Here is a 19,218-nt window from a genome sequence, read left to right as displayed (position 1 = left end):
TAAAAGGCAACGTTCCCATAAAATTTGCAGAATTATAAAATCTAAATGTTTTAAAACATTTAAAATAGACAACTTCATGGGGACTTAATGGGAACAATAGAAAAATGTTCTTAGAACAAATTTGTGTTAGTTGTAAATCCACCTTTTACAGTAAATGCAGAAACTAAAATATGTTTTCATATCGCCGTTGTATCTTTTCATTCATTTTTGTTTTGCCACAGTTGTGATAGTTGCCCTGCCAATTTCTGACTAGCTGTGCTACAAAACCTTGTGCAGTCTGGGAAGGCCATCAATTAAATATCAGCACTTTCATATATTTTTTAAAAAGAGTGTTTAAAATAAGACTTAGTTCTGTATGCCCAGCTCACCAAGAAAAAAAAACTGTGTGCACTTTAAATGCTTGTCAAGCACTCAAGACAGAGATCTGTGGAAACTGATGGAAACAGACTGGAAAGCTCAAGATAGACCTCTAGTGGCTGATGGCCAAAACACCAGTAACACCAACAATGCTTTTCAACACTGAGGTCATGAAAGCATGATTCTGTCATCACAGTGATGGATTCCATGGTGTGTTTTTTTCTACTGAAACAGTCCACAATTTACTTTTGGATATCTGAATTTCTTATTGGAGTTTAAACTTCATATATTGCTGCTAGATGTATCCTAGGAATCATTAAATAGGTTGTACTCCAAGAATTATAGCATTGGTTCCCAGTCTAGGCATCACATTTTTGATCCCAATCATAATTTGAAAATGAAAAATTCTTGCTTTCACAAGTTAGTCGGCCGAATAATGAATAGCACCCCTCGGACACAGTCTTAAGACTTATGAGCCTAGGATGTTCCTACACCTACACAAAACCAGCACAGAGAAGCACTGAGCTTTAACAATAAAGGTGACATTGGAAGCCATTTAATACACTTTAACATCCTAGAAAGTTATAAAAGGTGGTTTTATAGCATTTCCTTACATTACCACCAACATACAGCAGATAAGATAAATGCTTTATGATGCATCTGGGAAAAAAAATAATCTGATGGCAGTATACATTCATTCCAATTTTCTTAATTATATATCTATTACAATTCTGTATAATAGTGTGCAGTACTGACTTGTCAAAGCCTCAGATAGATGCTTTATGACACATACAAGCACCAGTACTTTTTTTTTAAAAAAAGGAGAGAATGAGAGAACCAGCAGTTCTTTCTTCGAGTACACAGCCATTCCCATAATAGAAACATACAGTGAAAATGATAAAGAATCATGTTCTAACTACTTGATTTCCAAAGATCAATGACCCTACTCCCAAAATCATAATGAACAGTCTGTCAGCTCACTGAGACCAAGCCTTTACATTCCCATTTGGAAAACTATGATTTACAGCTGCTACGTAGAATGACGGTGGAAAACAGTCCATGATGACATTGTATCCAAAGTCCTTTTGCAGTCTTTTAAAACAAGGATTAAGAGGTCACTTCATTAAGGAGGCTCGGCAGTTTCCTTCAGAATATTTATAAGACTCCAGCTCAGTCCTGTCCCACATCTTTAGCAGTGGTTTTGTTGTGGTTCGGTCGATTGTTTAGTGCAAGCTGCATTGCCCAGATGCTCAGAGGCCTCATATAAGCGAGAGAGCGGTAAATGTCTTTCTCGCAGTATGCTTCAGGAGTCTGAAAGGCCATTCCCATTCGTTCCCATACGGCACGGTAACAGCCTTCCGCAGTGTGCATTCCCTCTTCTATCATGCCCTGGGAAAAAAAGACAGTGGGATGTATTCTAAGGTAATTTAAAGAGTAATTTCATCTGGAACCTGGTGATCCGATCTGAGGTTTGATTACCTCATGTATCATTGTAGCTGCTAATCCGTACACTACTCCCACCCACACCTCATCTGATTGGACACTGGAACAGTCAGGCGCACCCTCTGGCCTCATCCCGTTCACTGCACCCATCTGCCCGCCTGCAAAGCTCATAACGTTGAGGTCAAACACAGACTTCAGTGCACTACAGATCTTCTCCTTGGGAAAAGCCTGCATAGAGAAATCAATGAAGATAAAAAAAAAATCCATATTAGTTTCCATCCAGGATAGAACACTGATACATAAATTTTTTGTTTAGTTTTTTTTTTGCTTTTTTTGAAAGAAATTGATACTTTTATACATAAGGATGCATAAATAGGTTCAAATGACAGTAAAAAAAAAAAAAGTATGCTACAAAAGACTTGTTTTTCAAACTCATCAAAGAATCCTGAAAAAGAACTGTATCTCTTCATCACACTTCATTAAGCAGCACAACCATTTACAACTGTGATGATGATATGAAGATTGAGCTTTGCCATCACAGGAATAAGTAACATTTTTTAAATATATACATTTTAAATATATATCTTAAATGTAATATTTCACAGTATTACTAGCTTATAGCATTTTGGTCAAAAAATAAATAAATACAGTCTTAGAGAACATAAGAGATAAGGGGCTCTTAAGATTTTTTTTTTTCTTAGTCTGACCTGGTAGTCATCTTCTCCAAGTCCAGAGGCCTTGAGAAACCACTGGCCTGCACACTGGTCCGACATCACACTGTTAGACAGGCTCCGTCCACTGCTGTCGTAGTTGTAGTATTTGCCTATTAGAAGAAGAAAGACACTTCACAGGGTGAAAAATTAAACCCATTAAATTGAATGTGCTTGTTGAAATCAGTGTGGTAGTGTTTTGGCACTGTGTGTATGCTTACACTCACCATTCCACAGGAGTTTGTCAAAGGCTGCTCTTCCTCTCTCCAAAATATCTCTATAGCGTTGATAAACAGACTCGCAGTTCAGCACACGTGCCATTTTACACATCATGCACACTGACGCCAGCCACAGACCACCACAGTAAGCACTGGAAGACCAGAAACACTCGGATGTTGTTACTCAAGAAACAGTTGTCATTATACAAAATTTTAATATACAAATTAAACATAAAAACATAAAAATGTAAAATAATAAAAATGCTATATTCTGAGAAATGTGAATATACATACATATACATAAATAAACAAATACATACATACATACATACATACATACATACATACATACATACATACATACATACATACATACATACATATATATATATATATATATATATATATATATATATATATATATATATATATATATATATATACTTTTCTGAAACACTTAATTTAATGCTAATCATTTAATTTAATTTAATTCTGAGTGCCAACCTGGGTCCTGTCACCTTCCAGCCATCATAAGTCTGGTCTGCATAGCCAGAATTTTCTATCAGCCCATCACCATCCTTATCAAATTTCAACTCTGTTTCCATAACTGTCTAAATAAGCCAGAACATCAGATATTTGAGTAATGTTTCTTAAAATCCTTGGAACTTGACAAGTCCCTTCACATTTGCAATAATTTTATGCGAAATACTAAAATATAACACAGAAAAAGTCACCTGGCATATGGGCCACATGTCCTTCAGATACTGCTCATCCTGTGTCAGGTAATAGTCTCGGTACACCTGCAGCACAAACTTCAAGTTCAGATCCTTCCAGTCAGCTGTATCATGGATCATGTATGCATTGGCACGAACCCATGGCTCATCATCTGTTTGAAATCAAAGAGTAGGTTTATTGACATATTAACACAATGAGGTGAATCAGTTTGAAAAAAACAAAAAACAAAGAGATATGGTAGCAACAATTTGACCATTCAAATGTGCTTCTCATAATTTAACATTATGCTAAAATCTCATTTTCTTCCACAAGAAAAAATATGGGGTTCAAGATGATGACAATTTCCATTTTAGGTGAACTCTCTTTCTATATCTTGAACATGTGGCATGCGTGAATTCATGGTATCCTATTATGCACAACTCACCAGGGTCTCCAAGGTCGTGAGGTACAACGCCCCGGGTCTTGACTGGAGAGCATCGGCCATTCATTAGATTTAGCCTCTCTGTAGGGTCATGTTGAACCACACTACCAGCTGAATATAAGAGAGAGAAAGAGTATAATTAAACAAACAGATAATGCAAAACAGTATGAGAAAGTGTCAGCAAATGAATTTAAAACACGCAAACTATCAAAAATAAATAATTAGTAATGAATTTGAATACTGTCTTCAACGTTTAGCTCACCAATATCATACTGCACGCTCAGAGCCAGCTTGGGCCAGAGCATGATGAGAGCGAATGAAGCATAGAAGTGCACGTCATATGTGTTATACATCCTGTACTCCTGCCCTGTAGTGAGAGAAGTTATTTATCACTCGGTTTTAAACTTTAACGAACATTTAGAGTATACTGATATGAGATCTAAAGTGTCATTTTAACCTTATACTAAAACTATTCAAATTCATTTTCAGTACCTGAAATAAAACTGAAATTAATTTAAATACAAATATTAGAAAAAAAATATCAAATTAAAAAAATTTGAAAATGTTTCCTTGGAAACTAACTAAATAAATTAAAACTTTAGAGAAATAAAAAAACACTAATAAAAATCACATAACAAAATTATTAAAACATAAACTAAAATTAAAACTGAAAATACAAAAATAAAAGCTAATTCCAAACATTAATGAACACTACAATAGTAAATAAATGCTACTAAAATAACACTGTCTAGGACTTTGCAGTGAACAGATTTACTCTCAGTAATGCTCAGTTAAAAAAAAAACTGAAATTAAGGAAAATATAACTACTACAAGAAAAATGTCAATTAAAAAAATTACAAAATGTTGCCTTGGCAACTAAAAGAAATATACTACTTTTAGTTTAAGTATTAAAATCACAAAGTGATATAAAATAAATTAAACTTTTCTATAGAAATAAGAAAAATGAATAAAAATAACAAAATTACTGAAACAAACTAAAATTAAAACTTATAATGCAAAAATATAAGCTAATTCAAAACATTACAGAAATATCATTTTTCAGCATGTTTTTTTAGACATGGCATGTATATTAATTATACACCCAAATCAAATGTTATAAACCTTTTTAAATTAACATTAAATGTTACCCTCTAGGTAAGCGAATCGGCCATACTCCTTGATAGCTTCAGGTTGGGCTGGAAGCCCTCCATCCTCAGAACGAAGCCCACCGCTGATGTCAGCGTCCTCTGGAAGCTCCACCCACACAGTTCCACCATCCACAACGAAGTACAGTTCATTAAACAGAGCGGACTTATACCAAGCTGGAAGAGACCTAGAACAACACAGTATTCAAGTCTACTGGTAGTAAAACATACACAACATAGATGCTGAAATGCATTAAATTATTATTAAATATATATTATTATATTACACAATATATTACATAATATTAAAACAGCAACAACAACTACAAAAAACATGGTTTGTCCAATGATGCTGTCAATAAAAAAAATAAAAAATAAAAATGACTCAAAGAATTTTGCCAAGCTGACAATGGATATCTCCAATACTCCTTTTCTCAAAATGGCCAAACACCAACAGATTAATCAGCCGAGAAACTGAAAAGAATAGCTGCCTTATGCTGAAACAAAAGGTGGACACCTAGAATTAGTAATGGTATGTTGCATGTGACTGTGCCAATACCACTCAAACCACACACAATTCATTCTGTATTTAGTGCACTCAACAATAGGAAGGGGATTGTTGAAACAAAATTAGTAATATGCGCAAAATGGGATATAAGGTCTACTCTTGTCTATGCACATAATGGACAAATCTATAACTCCTGTTCATCTAATTAATAGTTAAATCAATTTACAGGAAGAAGAACGACTGCTTGCTTACACATAGTCTTTTGGATGAATAACTGTGCAGATAGAATTGTTGCATAATTCCAAATGAATAGATTATGATTATCCACAAATAAATGTAAAGAGATTAACAAAAATGAAACATAATGACAAATAATTAGAATGATATCCACAAATAAATCTTAGAGATTGACAAACACAAAACATATTCACAAATATATATTTTTATGTCAAACACAACTTTGCCTGGCATTCATTTGTGAATTGCATCCCGTGCAGTTGTAAATCGCTCCCCGTACATTTGTGAATGTATTTCTGTGCATTTGTGGATCGCCTGCCGCATTTGTGGATTTTGACACAAATCTAGTGTCAAGTCGCTGACAATTTACAAATACGTGGACTCCACCCACCATCTGCTCGAGCCAATCAGATAACAGCCACACTTCACTGACCAATCGTAGCACGTTCTCGCTATAACCAATCTAACTCCATAAATAGAAGTCACACAAATCAGCCACAGACGACCTGATTAAACGATAGGACAGGCTGTTGTGCCCTCAAGTTTGATATTTTTCATGGGAAAAATGAAAAATTTTACCTGTCCTGTAGAATCGGCCTCTGCCACTCATCAATGCTCTGCTCCCATTTACTGTAGTGTGTGAGCGCGTAGTGAGACAGAGATGGGGAAGCATCTCCTTTGGTGCCGTAATAACGTGTGTATCTCCTGAAACAAACACCACACCAACAATCTTATTATTTTAGATTGTTTATAGCATCAAAAGCTATTATTTCATCATTTCAAATGCAATTATATAGTCTATAAACAAAACAAAGCACTGAGATCTTCATATAACAAGTAACCACATTTTCCCCAATTCCCTTTAATGGAATGCAGTAAAGTCTAGTTCTCATTAACATAATGCAAACTAAAATAATGACATTTTTTAATTTGGAGTATTTATGCATCACTGTCTCCTGGATTCTCTGAGATTAAATAAATTAGCATTGCTGCTCTAATGTGAATATGTATGAGGCGCAAACTGTAGCCTTTCAGGAATGTCATGTGTGCTGAAATTTATGACTGTTGATGTGTCCCATCCTTTCATGAAGCTTGTAAATAGTATTTTTTATATATTACAGCCACACCACTTCCTTTTAAAAAAAATTGCATGAAAGCACTATTTCCTATTGAAACAGGAAGTATGGCAAGACATACCACATTGTTTGTCCTTTTTTTAAGCCATTAGTTCTTTTTAAGCCATTAGTTATGAGTTTTTTATAATTATTTCAAAATTAATATTTTTCTCAGTTATGAAAACAACTGTAAATCAATAATGTATGTCTTTTTTGTCAGCATTTGGGACTATAAAGGGACATACAGTATTGTTCAAAAGCTTGGAGTCAATAAATTCACTTAAAAGTCACTTATGCTGCATTTGAAATGTTAATATATTGAAATATTATTACAATTTAACATTTTACAATTTTATGTTTTAATATATCTTACAATGTAATTCATTCCTATGATTGCAAAGCTGAATTGTCAACATTACTCCAGTCTTCAGTGTCACTTGTTCCTTTAGAAATCATTCTAATATGCTGATGTGATGCTCATATTACTATCAGTGTTGAAAACAGTTGCGCTGCTTAAGGTTTTTGTACAAACTGCATTTTTTCCATGATTCTTTCAGAAAGTATAATTTAAAAAAAAAATCAGAAACAGAATTTAATGCCTCTTGCTGAATAAATGTGTTAATTCCTTTAAAGAAAGAAAGAAAGAAAAGCACTTCTGATAGTGTATATAGAATAAAAGACATGTTTTACACACACACTAACGAAAACAAAGACGAGAGTAACCTGATCCATAATGTGTACAAAGACAAAAATGATTAGACACATGATAAAAAAACATGATTGATAATATATTTTAAGATATATAAATTTTTGATATATTCATCATTGTCCAATTCATCTGGAATCACTGAACTGAGACAAATCTCTCCCCTGCACAACTTTTCATGCTGTTCGCATTAAAAATGTACAACTGTTCACTTCTGTGGAAACAGGCCAAAATATTGATGGCTCATGTTTCTCTACACAGATTTTTGTCCAATCAAATGCTCTCTAGAGTGAGAATGTCCCTCCCACAAACAACCAACCAGAAAGTATCAAATCAAGAATCATGATGTATTTATAATGTCTATGAAAGAAAGGGCTTGTTCGTTTGTCCGATTCAGCATATTCACATACCTGACATATATTCTCTCTCTGGAACCAAATGTGATTTTAGGCATATCCCAGGCCAAACTGAACTCCACACTGTTGTGACTGTTAGCAGGCACTGAGCAGCTCACAGCCAGAGCTGCCGCCACTTCCTCCCCTTTCTGTGTGGGTGGGCTGGAGTCCTTAGGCGAGTCGAGTTGTCCATCAGTCATGAGGTCACTCCACAGAGCACTACAGGTTCCCTTTGGGCTGAACGCCGTCTGGTGACTGATCTCTTGGCCAGACTAAAATAAAGTGAAACTTTAAATAAAAAGAGGAAGAACAACAGCTCTGTCTCAAAACCTAGTGAGCTGTCTACCTAGACAGATTTTCAGGAATAATACACAAAAAAAAAAAAAAATAATCTGAAGAATGTTTAAACCATTTTTGTCCATAGAATTTAAGTCAGTGGAGTCCAAAAGCAACACTGAATTCATCAACATATCTTTTCCACACACACAAAAAAAATGCATTTTGCATTTTTAATCAACAGTTTAAGCTGTCATTAAAGTCTTGTTTCTCAATAAAACGATTGAGAAGCACTTATATGCTTTATGTGATATTTGCTGTATCTTTGCATAGTTTATTGAGGTGAACCACAGCAATCATACACCCTTATAATGCTCTTATTTACACAGAGAAACAGGAGCTCTCACAGTACAGCGGTGTGATGGTGGAACCTGTTTGGCTGAGTGGTTTTTGTCAGTGCAGTGTGCGCTCCTCCTAACAGAGGAGTTGTTTTCATCAATTTACTACAGGCAAAACCTGCTGCTTCAACATTTACATTACCTTTTCTCTTGCAGCTATGCACAGAGTGTAAGGGTTGAAACGCATCTGGTGATGTAGTAGCACCCCAGACACAGATTCTCCGTCTTTTTCAAGGTGAAAAGGTTCGTTCCAGTGGCCCCCACTCTTAGCGTCTTTACGGCCTGACCCATTAACCATCGTGAACATGATGGAAACATCAAGTGTATAATCATTCTTATTCTCAATGTCCCACACAAACACAGCCACTGGAAGACTGGAGTCCTGAAAAAGAGAAAAGGATGAATTTAAAACAGCAAGTCTGGTGGGTTAAAAATATACATGCAGGTACACCACTGTTCAAAAGTGGAGAGATTTCTAATGTTTTTTAAAGGAGTCTCTCAAGCTCACCAAGACTGCACACAGTAAAAACTGTAGTATTTTGAAATATTGTTAAAATTTTAAATAACATTTCACTGTTTAAATAAACTTTAAAGTGCAGTTTTTTCATGTGATGGCAAAGTTAGCTTGTCACCTTGTAGTCATGAGGAATGACAGGTGACACCTGCCTACAGGTGAGGGTGACATTCTGGCCAGGCAGGTGGTAGACGGTCCAGGCTCGTGGGTACAGAGCATGGTAAAAGGCATATTCACCACAATAACCCCAGTTCCAACCCTGAAGAGTCGGGGGTCGCTCCACAGACAGCACCTGCTGATATACTGTCTGACCCCCCCTCCGCAGACACACCGTAAACTAGGAGATAGAGCGGGTTAAAATAGACTTAAACTAAGTCAAAGGGAGATCTGACCACCTGCATATATAACAACACACACACACACACACACACACACACACACAACTACATACCAATAGAATATTTTTACTTTACCTGGTTAGCAATAACGGTTTCGTAGTGGTACATTCCAGGATTCAGTTGCCACCGGCAGAAATCTCCCCTCCATCCACGCGTGATACTGCCTCCACCAATGCCACCAAGAGGAGCACCTGCACAAAATGTGTCCTCTGTCACACTGGGTCATTTTAAGGGTTCTGTTGTTGCTTTGATGTTTCTGTTTGTCTTTGCACTTACCATAAATCTGTCTTAGTGGTAAAGCCCCAAACATATCAATAAAAGGAGCCTTCTTCTCAACCCGGGTCTTTCTATACCACCATCTCATATACCTGCTCAGACAAAGCAAGGAGGAATTCACTAAACTGATTGATCTTTCTCTCAGTCAGAATATAGAAATAGACTTCAACTGGTACTGATGAGCACTGAGGATGGGTATAACTGATAGTTGTGTTCAATACATTGGCATGTATCTATGTGCACAACTTTTGACTTCTTAAATTGGTCTTTATAACTTCACAACAACGATAGTTCTAATAATGAAGCTCTTTTTCAAATATACTGTAAATACTACATTTCCCTTTAGGCAATCTCAAACCACTCCATTCAACTCATTCTGTCTCACTCCTTCTCCTCGCTATAATGCACACACAGCTGTTTTCAGTCTTGCTGCTCCTAGCACAAGAGCGTCTAGAAACAGAGACAGATTCACACAAACACAAAAGGGCAGATGGCATTATGGGATAGGCTGAAAAAGCTGGGAAGAGGAGAAAAATAACTTTTTTTTTTTTTTTGATCCAGGTAAAAACACTTGCTACACTGCAAAGTGCCTGCAGGTAACCCACAAATGATCCATGTGCTCGGATTTCTGGTTTAACTAGTATATGAGATGCAGTAAACACAATGAGCTGTCCTTTTTTCTGAAGATTTTTTCAGTAACCATGAAACACTGGTTGACTAAATGAATAGGAAGCAAGCCAAAGAGGGTTTAGCAGAAGAAGGGAATTAAGACATGTCCGTCTGTGGGCAAAATATAACCACTGAACATTATTTCCTGTTCTCGTTTCAGACCATACATTCGTAAAGAGCAAAAAACAGCTGAGATGTGTAGAATGGTCTATTTCAGCAGCTTTTGATATGAACTGATTCAATTCTGTAGTAACTGTGTTTGCTTTAGATGACGTGAGGACCAAGAAATGAATGACCAAGTGAATCAAGCGTAAACATACCTGACCCCTAAAGAAATATGCTCGATCAAGTTGGGCAATGAGACATCTCTGGCTTGAAATGGTTTCCGCTTCTCTTTGAACTCGTGTGCCAGACATACCCGCCAGCCATCTTTGGGGACACCAAATCCTGTTTCTGTAGACACATACCGGCTCATCAGCTCAGCCAGAGACGTGCTGTCATTTAAATCCATAGCAGAGCTGTTGGATCACCAGTACAAACCAAAATTGTAAAAATCTGCTCCCTAAATCCTCTGAAAAAAAGGAAAAAAAAGAAAAAAAATGTTAATGCATATAAGATATTTACTTTGTTTAAGGTTAAATCAACGGATCATCTAAATGACACAAGGTTTGACATCTTGACATCAAAATGACATCTTGTCTACTGTGTTGTGCAAGTAAAAATGTAGATGTTACAATGTCTGATCTGCATGAATGGGCAGGTAATCTACATACAAATGCAAAGTTCATCTGTCACCAGAGTGACAACAACTGGCTGGAGATGTAGCCTGATCCTTTTCCTTTTAATTAAATAACAATGGCTTGGCCTTTGTTTCCTTCATTTCACCCCTGGTCCAGGAACATATAACCTATACTTTTTCTGTATGGTAGAATTCATTTAGCCAAAGAAATATGATATCTGTACATCCCCAGCCTATCCCACATCAAGAGGTCTTGACATTTCTGACTGCACTTAATCTACTGCACTGCAAATTCAATGTATTTGCACTGAATTAAAACAACAGAATAGTAATAATACAAATTATTTAAATGACAAAAATAGGTTTAGCTCTGTCGAATACCAAACCCATGATTTCCTCCTTATTTTATAACCCTATTTCCATTCTGGTGTCATTTTCTGTTTCCAGTCCATCTGTTTTCATATAATATTCTATTTACAAATTTAAAGATACATTTAAAAATATATATTTTATTTGTCGATTACACAAATTAGGGTTTTAAACGTTATTTTGACATGCCCCGAACACCGCAAAAATTCTGCAAAAAAAAATAAAAAAATAAAAAATGCAAACTCACATGTAGCTCATAATAACAACAATAATAATTCTATAGAAATTAGTAAACCGAACTTCTCAGACAGACAGACAGACGATCATCATGTTAGAAGTCAAACACTTTTGCTGTCTTTTTGAAAAATACAGCGTCAATAAAAAAATCACACTTCGGTATAGAATGAAAGACATGTAATAATGTCCAATATGCGTTTGCCCCTTTCTCATCGCTACTTTAAACGTCTGGCTACTTATGTCATCTTTGCTTTAAGACTGATGCGTGATCCATTCCACACAGTCCATCAGAGGAGTGTTTTTCTCTCTTACCCTTGTCTCTGTGTGTCAGTGGAGAGAGATGCACTTGTTTTGACGCGCTACAGCTCGACTGTCAGCAGAGCCAACCGGTGTACCTGTCCACCGCTGATCCAACTTCTTGGGGGTGGTTCTTGGGGATTGTTTCAAAGTTAACAGCAAAAGCTAAGTTTTAGAGACGAAAAGCATGTATTCAGCATTTATAAAAATCCGTAAGAACATATTTCTTATGCAGAACAGCACATAGAGATCGCTTGATGAACTAGTCAAAGCCAGAGATCAATCCCCAGTGCTGGAGCAGACAGTACAGTAGGGCCTTCTGTTGGCTTGTACCAATCAACTCACTCTCGGGGAAGAACCGTGCAAAAGAGTGTCGTCAGTTCAGTATTTTTTTATATTTTTTATATTTTTATATATTTTTTATATTTATTCTATAAATTTATATTTATATTATATTCTATAAATTTATTTCTAGTTACACTTTCCTTATTCCTATTTCCTTCGCAGGAAAACGTACCACCCCCGTTGTGATTTTGGATGGGACTTTTACGTCACTTTTGCCACGGAGCCAGTGATCGTGTTTACTCGTTTATTTAAATCGGTTCTTTTGAACAGTTCATTTTAAAGAATCATTTAATAAGCGATTCAGTTATCCTGAATGTTGCTTTAGTCTAAACTTTCAAGTAAAGTAAAACATATATCGCTATTTATTACGTTTTTCGATTAACATTTTAAAAATCTTTTGGTAGTCGTTGTTTTTAACGATGGTATTTTTGTGAAAATGTTTTAAAAAGAAATTATTTTCTGCCAAAAACTATACATACATTTAAGTATCTCTAAATGTAAATCTAAATAAGTTTATCTAAACTTGCTTTTGATTATTATTATTATTGGTCTGTTACTCACTAAGTTTCTACAACCAGCTCTAGGAACAAATCGTTTAAACAGTGAACATATTGAGCCGATTCATTGAAACGAATTGACTCATAAGAATGATTCGTTTACAAATTGGACATCGCTATACCGGAGTTAGGATAAAGAGATGACATCTTATACTTTCCCATGATGTGTTTTACTGAGTAAATAAAAATAATATGCATAACGAAGATTTTTCTCAAGTCTAGTTCCATGTCATGGCAGCGTTTGTTTTTGTATTTATGAATGTAACTTGAACAGCGTTTGGAAAAACTCAGAGAAACCTTATTATGGCCAAGAACAGTCTCCGGTTGTTTTGTTTTTAAGCAGCTGAAGCGTGCACACTTTTCCTTTAACTTCTGTGGTCAGGAAGACGAAGTAGAAAAAAATCGACGAGAAGAAATAAAAGAAACAACTTCGAGGTTTCGTAAAGGTAACAAATAAAAGAACGGTAGGACTTCCTGCTGCGAATACAGGAAACTTTCGTCGTTGTCAAGCTGTTTGATGCCAGCTCAACGTAACGTTAGATATTAGCTGCTCTTTAGCTACTGTTCAACTAAGCACATATTTTCATGTCAGAGGCACATTAATTAGGAGAGGATAATAATAAATATGTGCCACTGCTTAAAAGAATAAGGATATGTTCAAATATACATTTCTCAAAACTAAGATAATATCGACAGTGCATGACCTACTCTTTACCCTGCTAATACACCTTAAATCAGTTTACACTGGTCTTAGCTGGTTTCCTAGTTTGGAAATCCCCTCTAAATCTATATCAACGTAAATTAAGTGCCGTTCATGTAAGATCTCTGTTTTTCTCAGATGATTGAGGTGGTGGCATCAATGGCACGAGGGCCTGTGTTTTTGGCTGGGGAGGTTTTAGAGTGTCTTGTAACCTTCACAAACCCTATGTCACATCTGTCTACATCTGCCAGCAGGTAAAGAACACCGTAATCAGCATAAACACATTGACGGTTCCTTTTTGACTTCTCTCTCTCTCTCTCTCTCTCTCTCTCTCTCTCTCTATATATATATATATATATATGTGTTTGTGTGCGTGCTGTCAGTCCTGATTGAGTTTGTTCCTCATTCCGCAGTGAGATGTTGGCCTGGGCCAGTGCTCAGATCCACTGTCAGGTCCATGCCAGTGAGAATCGTGTGGCTCTACCCGCTCAGGGCACCAAGCAGGACGTCCAAGCTGAGAGCGAAACTGTACTGATACCAAGCAGAGGTGAAGCACAAGCAGCTTATCTCTAGTTTTAATAGTTTTGCTTAACTTGTGATTTTAAAAGATGAAGAGAGCAGAATAAAAGTATTTTTTTTTAAATATGACATTCAAACATTCATCTAAAATGTTGGAATTAGACAGTGGTTTGTATGTCAAGTCACCTTTGTTTATATATAGCATTTTATCCAACAGAGATTGTTTCAAAGCAGCTTCACATTATTAAACAGGAAAAAAACTGAATCAGTGATGCAAACTTCTTCAAATGAGACTCAAATCTAATTTCTCCTGTGAAGAACCTCTTAACAATTCAGTAGAATTAGTATTCCACTCCAGTCAGTTCAGTGCTGATGAAGAACACAACAGCACTGGGGAAATGTTGAACAGAAATTATAGCAAATTTTGGCAGTTTTTGGCAGACACTTGAACTGTTGGTTGTAGAAACTGGAATTATTTCTGCTGGTGAGGATGCTGTGCTTGCAAAATACACAATAATGCAATATTCCAATAACTTTCTACATTAAAATATTTAAAATGTAGTTAAGTTCTAAAGAGTCAGAGTCATTGACATGAGCCTATACATTTCAGAAAACAGCTGATGATGGCTTACAAAGCACTTAAAGATCAAATCGTGTAATGATTTCAACAGGTTACAGACTTCCTGTTACCACTGTGTAGGAACTTGTCAACTTTTATAATATATATATTTGTTTGGTGTTGAATTGTGCCTTTGTTATCACAATATAAGCCAAATACTTTGAGTCTGTCAGAAAGTGCGCTTGTGATGTGGATTAGACGGCAGGGACGGTTAATTTCAGCGTTGTTAATTTATCCAGCTCTATGTAATCTCAGATTTATTAACCGGAAACCTCTTGATTTTGGACCAGGGAGTTAAAGGAGAGATTTCACGATTTCTCTTTATCTTCATTGATCCAGGTGAACGAGGGCAGTGTGTGCTGGACACCCCACCTAAGATCTTGTTCTGTGACCTTCGCTTGGATCCTGGAGAGAGCAAGACCTGTAAGAAACTAAATAATTAACCAGACACAGTTTCAATCACATATAACTTTTTGGCTAAATGACCCATTACATTTTCTTTGGATAAGTGCTTATTTTGTTTAAATCTCTTACTCCCTTACAACATTATTAATAAGAAGTGAACCCCTTAATCAGTTCAGGAAAAAAGCTCATTCCTCATGTCACAGATAATGTTGATATGCCACTGAAAACTGGTTCATGGCACAAATCTAACAGTCAGCTGGCCAAAGCTCAGCTGTTCAGTCATGTAATTGCACATTATGTTGTGCTAACTGAAGCCACACATGTAAAACTGATCTCTGCAAGGTTTTTTCAACTGAGACTACCACTAAATAATGTTTTCCCTTTATTCAGATTCTTATAGTGAGGTTGTGCCCACGGATGGTCCGCCCAGTTTCCGGGGTCAGGCAGTGAAATACGTGTACAAGCTCACGATTGGCTGCCAGCGAGTCAACTCACCAATCAAGTTACTGCGAGTCCCTTTTAGAGTTCTAGTGCTTCATGGTAGGTTGCACAAATGGTTTGTATATGGTGTCCCTTTTAACCTTGTCCATGCAAAGCAGAAGTGAATTTTCAGCAAGTTGCATTAGAGATGCATTAATCATTTTCCACATCCTTTTTTTTTATTTCTACACCTAAAGAAATGTGCAATCTTTTTTAAATAATGTGAACACTTTGTGGTTGTTGAATAAATAAACCTTGTGTGAGAAATATGCCTGTGAAGAAATAAGTGTAAGAAATTATTATTTTGCAGGCATGCCAGAGCCTCCGTTCCCCCAGGACGAGGAAGTGGCTCCCTCAAACCCTTTCCTGGAGGAAGAGGAAGGAAGCAGGAGAGATACAAGATCGCTAGAGAGAGCTCTGGACATGCTAATGATCACCACCTCACGTCGATGCCCATGTGCGTGAGTCAATGTGGGTGCGTGAGTGATTGTGGGAAGGCTTGTGTCTTTGAAAGAATGTGTGTTTGTCATTCATCTACCTCTTATTATGTTGTAGATTTGAATTCTGTGTCAACTGTGAATATGCATTTCCTTTACAGATATGTTCAATATCACAAACATGCGGGGAAAGGTTGCTAAGTTCTGCATCTTTAAGACTGTGTACAGACTCGGGGAAGATATCATTGGTACCTTCACATTCTCAGAAGGGGACATTCCATGTTTACAGGTATAGTATACATTACAGGTCAAAAGTTTAGGGTCGGTTTGACTTTTTTTTTTTTTTACTCCAGTCTTAAGCATCAGAATGATCTTTCAGAAATAATTGTAATATGCTGATTTGGTGCTCAAGATCATTTTCTCAATTTTATTTAGGTGGTATGGAAAGCAGAAAATATTAACACTGCTTATTTTTGTGAAAGCTAATACTTTTTTTGAACTCTTTGATGAATATAAAGCTCAAAAGAACAGCATTTATTTGAAATAAATTTCAAATAAATGTGAAATGCAGTCAAAAAGTCTTTACTGTCACTTTTGATATCCTTTCTGAATAAAAGTATTAATAACAAAAAAAAAAACGTACTGACCCCAAACTTTTGAGAATGTAAATGTGTGAAGAAGCGCTCCAGGAATGTTCATGTGTATTTATGTCTGCTCAGTATTCAGTAAGTCTACAAAGTGAGGAGGAGGTCCAAGAGCAGTACCAGAGACGTCCCGGCCAGGCTGTCAGTGTCACTGGTCATGGCCGACATCTAGAGTCCTGCTTGCACACAGCCTCCAGCCATTTCTCTTTCCCTGTACCCCTCAATGTCACACCAGGATTCACCACAGATATAGGTTAGAAATCCTTCACTCAAAAAAAGGTCGCATAATGCAGCTTTTGTTGACTTATTGGTCTATTTCTGCTTCAGCCTAAACATGGAGTTTTAAATCTGTTATCAAACATATGGGAGTAAAGGAAATAAATGAGCTCTGATAAGGCAACATTCCCATTCGGTGTTTTTATTCTCTTCCCCAGTGATGTTAAGATGGCGTCTGCATTTTGAGTTCGTCACAGCGCGGGAGCCAGTGGAGGCACCGGTGGTTCTGCAGAATCAGTCAGAAGTCACAGTATGGACTGGAGCAGAGCATGTGGATGTGGACACTTTCAGCTGGGACCTTCCAATCAAAGTGCTTCCCACAAATCCCACACTGGCTTCATATGTTTCCCAGTTCACAGGGACAAACAGCATCAACATTTGAGTTGTGTTGGTGTTTGTGCAGAGAGAGATCATAAAACTGACAAGTTGTTGTAGTGAGAGTTCTTGTTAGCCGTCTGTATTTTGCTGTATTAAAGGTAGCTTATATTTGGAGTTGGTTTTTTTTTTTTTATCTTTTGCCGTGCAATGAGATGATACTTCTTTATTTAAGCTACTTTACATTTCAAGCTTGACCAAAAAAGACTGCTTTACCTACTGTAATGTAAAGTTTTCTGTATTTATTACCTATATTTCAATTGTATGCTCCAAACTATAATGACAAAGGGTTTCTATTGTATTTCAAGCTATTTTGTACCATTTCTCTATATGCAAACCATAACTGATTAAAGCTGTTGTTGAGTTATTGTCAGCTGAAGATTTGTTGATTTTTTTTCCTTCAGTGTTTCTCAAACTGTTGTCCCTCCTATAGAAGTTACAATATGTCCTGTATTTCTGTTGTAATTATGACACAGCTGCTTGTGTTAACTTTTATTAACAGAAACTGAGTATTGATAATTAATAAATATATAGGTTTATAATATGGTTATGATAAGTTTATAAACATATAAACCATGATTTTTTTCCTGGAGTATTATTAGGAAAAAGAAATATTGATTCAGTTTCATCTTGATTTTGTGTTTATTAGTATTTTAAATTAGAGATATAATCATTTTTTAATTTGTAATAATAATTTGTTAATTTGAACACTTTTAAGTCATCCTGTGGCACTCTTGAAAGTCCGTTGAGGCCCTTGAGTACCACTGAACTATTGTGATGCTTTTTTTTTTATTAAAAGAGAGATACATTTTCTATACATATTTATTAGAGTAAACGTAAATATTAGACAAACCGTTATATATTACTAAGCTAATTATTTACAACAGTTTAAATGATAAAGGAAAAGCTTTAGCTATGCTGCTTAAATGAGCACCATAAACAATTTATTGGTTGTCTCATGAAGAGTATTGATGGGGAATACACTTTTAATTTTGCTCTCAGAGTTTAAAAATATCTTGGCTATTGAGGGAATGACAATAACAGGTCATACAGTGCTAATATTTAGTGTTATAGTGATGTGATAATAACATGGTAGAATAAGCACAAATGAATATACAGAATAGATAACATTCCATACAAATACACAGAACCTCTCACTACGCTACATTGTTCAAACACAGTACAAGAATTAAAAGAATGCCCCCCGAGGCAGGCGAGGATCAGAGGTCATCACCAGTGTGACCTGACAGGTCAGAGATTCAACTTGAACTTCACACCAGGGAGAAAAAGTCTATAGGCCGATGCACCCTGTAATCGAGCGATTCATTCAAATTATAATCAAAATTAACTACTTTCCATAGCAACATGTACAAAACAGCTGAATAGTACACTCCTCAAAATAAAGGTCCTAAAAGGGGTTTTTCAATGTAATGCAATAAAGAAGTTTTTTCCTCAAACACTCCAATAAAATGTTAATTGCATTGGAGAACATACTTTAAACAAAATATGTTCATGTACCCAAAAGACAGATAGCAATTGCAAATGACTTGTCCACCTGCGGTGCAGAATGGCTGACAAAGGCCATAACCTGCAAGTTTCACTGCAGGGCCAAGCGTATTAAACAATCACAAAGTGAGTTGAGTGAAATATATGAAGAACCATTATTCTTTTTGTTGTTGTTTTGGCAAATTCTTAATA

At 36.1% G+C, this 19,218-nt stretch overlaps 2 protein-coding genes across 2 annotated transcripts; one reads left to right on the top strand and one right to left on the bottom strand.

Moving 5' to 3' along the window:
• Window positions 1–1,414: 1,414 nt before the first annotated feature.
• Window positions 1,415–11,112, bottom strand: LOC132103798 (non-lysosomal glucosylceramidase-like). The gene is made up of 16 exons (XM_059508887.1): window positions 10,842–11,112; window positions 9,853–9,944; window positions 9,652–9,767; window positions 9,297–9,515; window positions 8,807–9,046; window positions 8,006–8,262; window positions 6,354–6,479; window positions 5,033–5,217; window positions 4,147–4,251; window positions 3,888–3,995; window positions 3,463–3,614; window positions 3,233–3,339; window positions 2,738–2,880; window positions 2,508–2,623; window positions 1,837–2,028; window positions 1,415–1,746 (listed from the first exon to the last, which is right to left on the bottom strand). The coding sequence occupies exons 1-16, from the start codon at window positions 11,030–11,032 to the stop codon at window positions 1,528–1,530; spliced, it is 2,568 nt and encodes an 855-aa protein (XP_059364870.1). The 5' UTR covers window positions 11,033–11,112; the 3' UTR covers window positions 1,415–1,527.
• Window positions 11,113–13,190: 2,078 nt separating this feature from the next.
• Window positions 13,191–17,893, top strand: LOC132103789 (RAB6A-GEF complex partner protein 2-like). Its single transcript, XM_059508881.1, has 9 exons — window positions 13,191–13,529; window positions 13,904–14,019; window positions 14,179–14,312; window positions 15,243–15,326; window positions 15,699–15,848; window positions 16,099–16,245; window positions 16,387–16,514; window positions 16,945–17,122; window positions 17,304–17,893. The coding sequence occupies exons 2-9, from the start codon at window positions 13,904–13,906 to the stop codon at window positions 17,525–17,527; spliced, it is 1,161 nt and encodes a 386-aa protein (XP_059364864.1). The 5' UTR covers window positions 13,191–13,529; the 3' UTR covers window positions 17,528–17,893.
• The last annotated feature ends 1,325 nt before the right edge of the window (window positions 17,894–19,218 follow it).

This window comes from Carassius carassius, chromosome 2, assembly GCF_963082965.1.
Source record: "Carassius carassius chromosome 2, fCarCar2.1, whole genome shotgun sequence".
NCBI lineage: Eukaryota > Metazoa > Chordata > Actinopteri > Cypriniformes > Cyprinidae > Carassius > Carassius carassius.
Note: the sequence above shows the minus strand (reverse complement) of the source record. Positions and strands in the feature narration are given on the sequence as shown.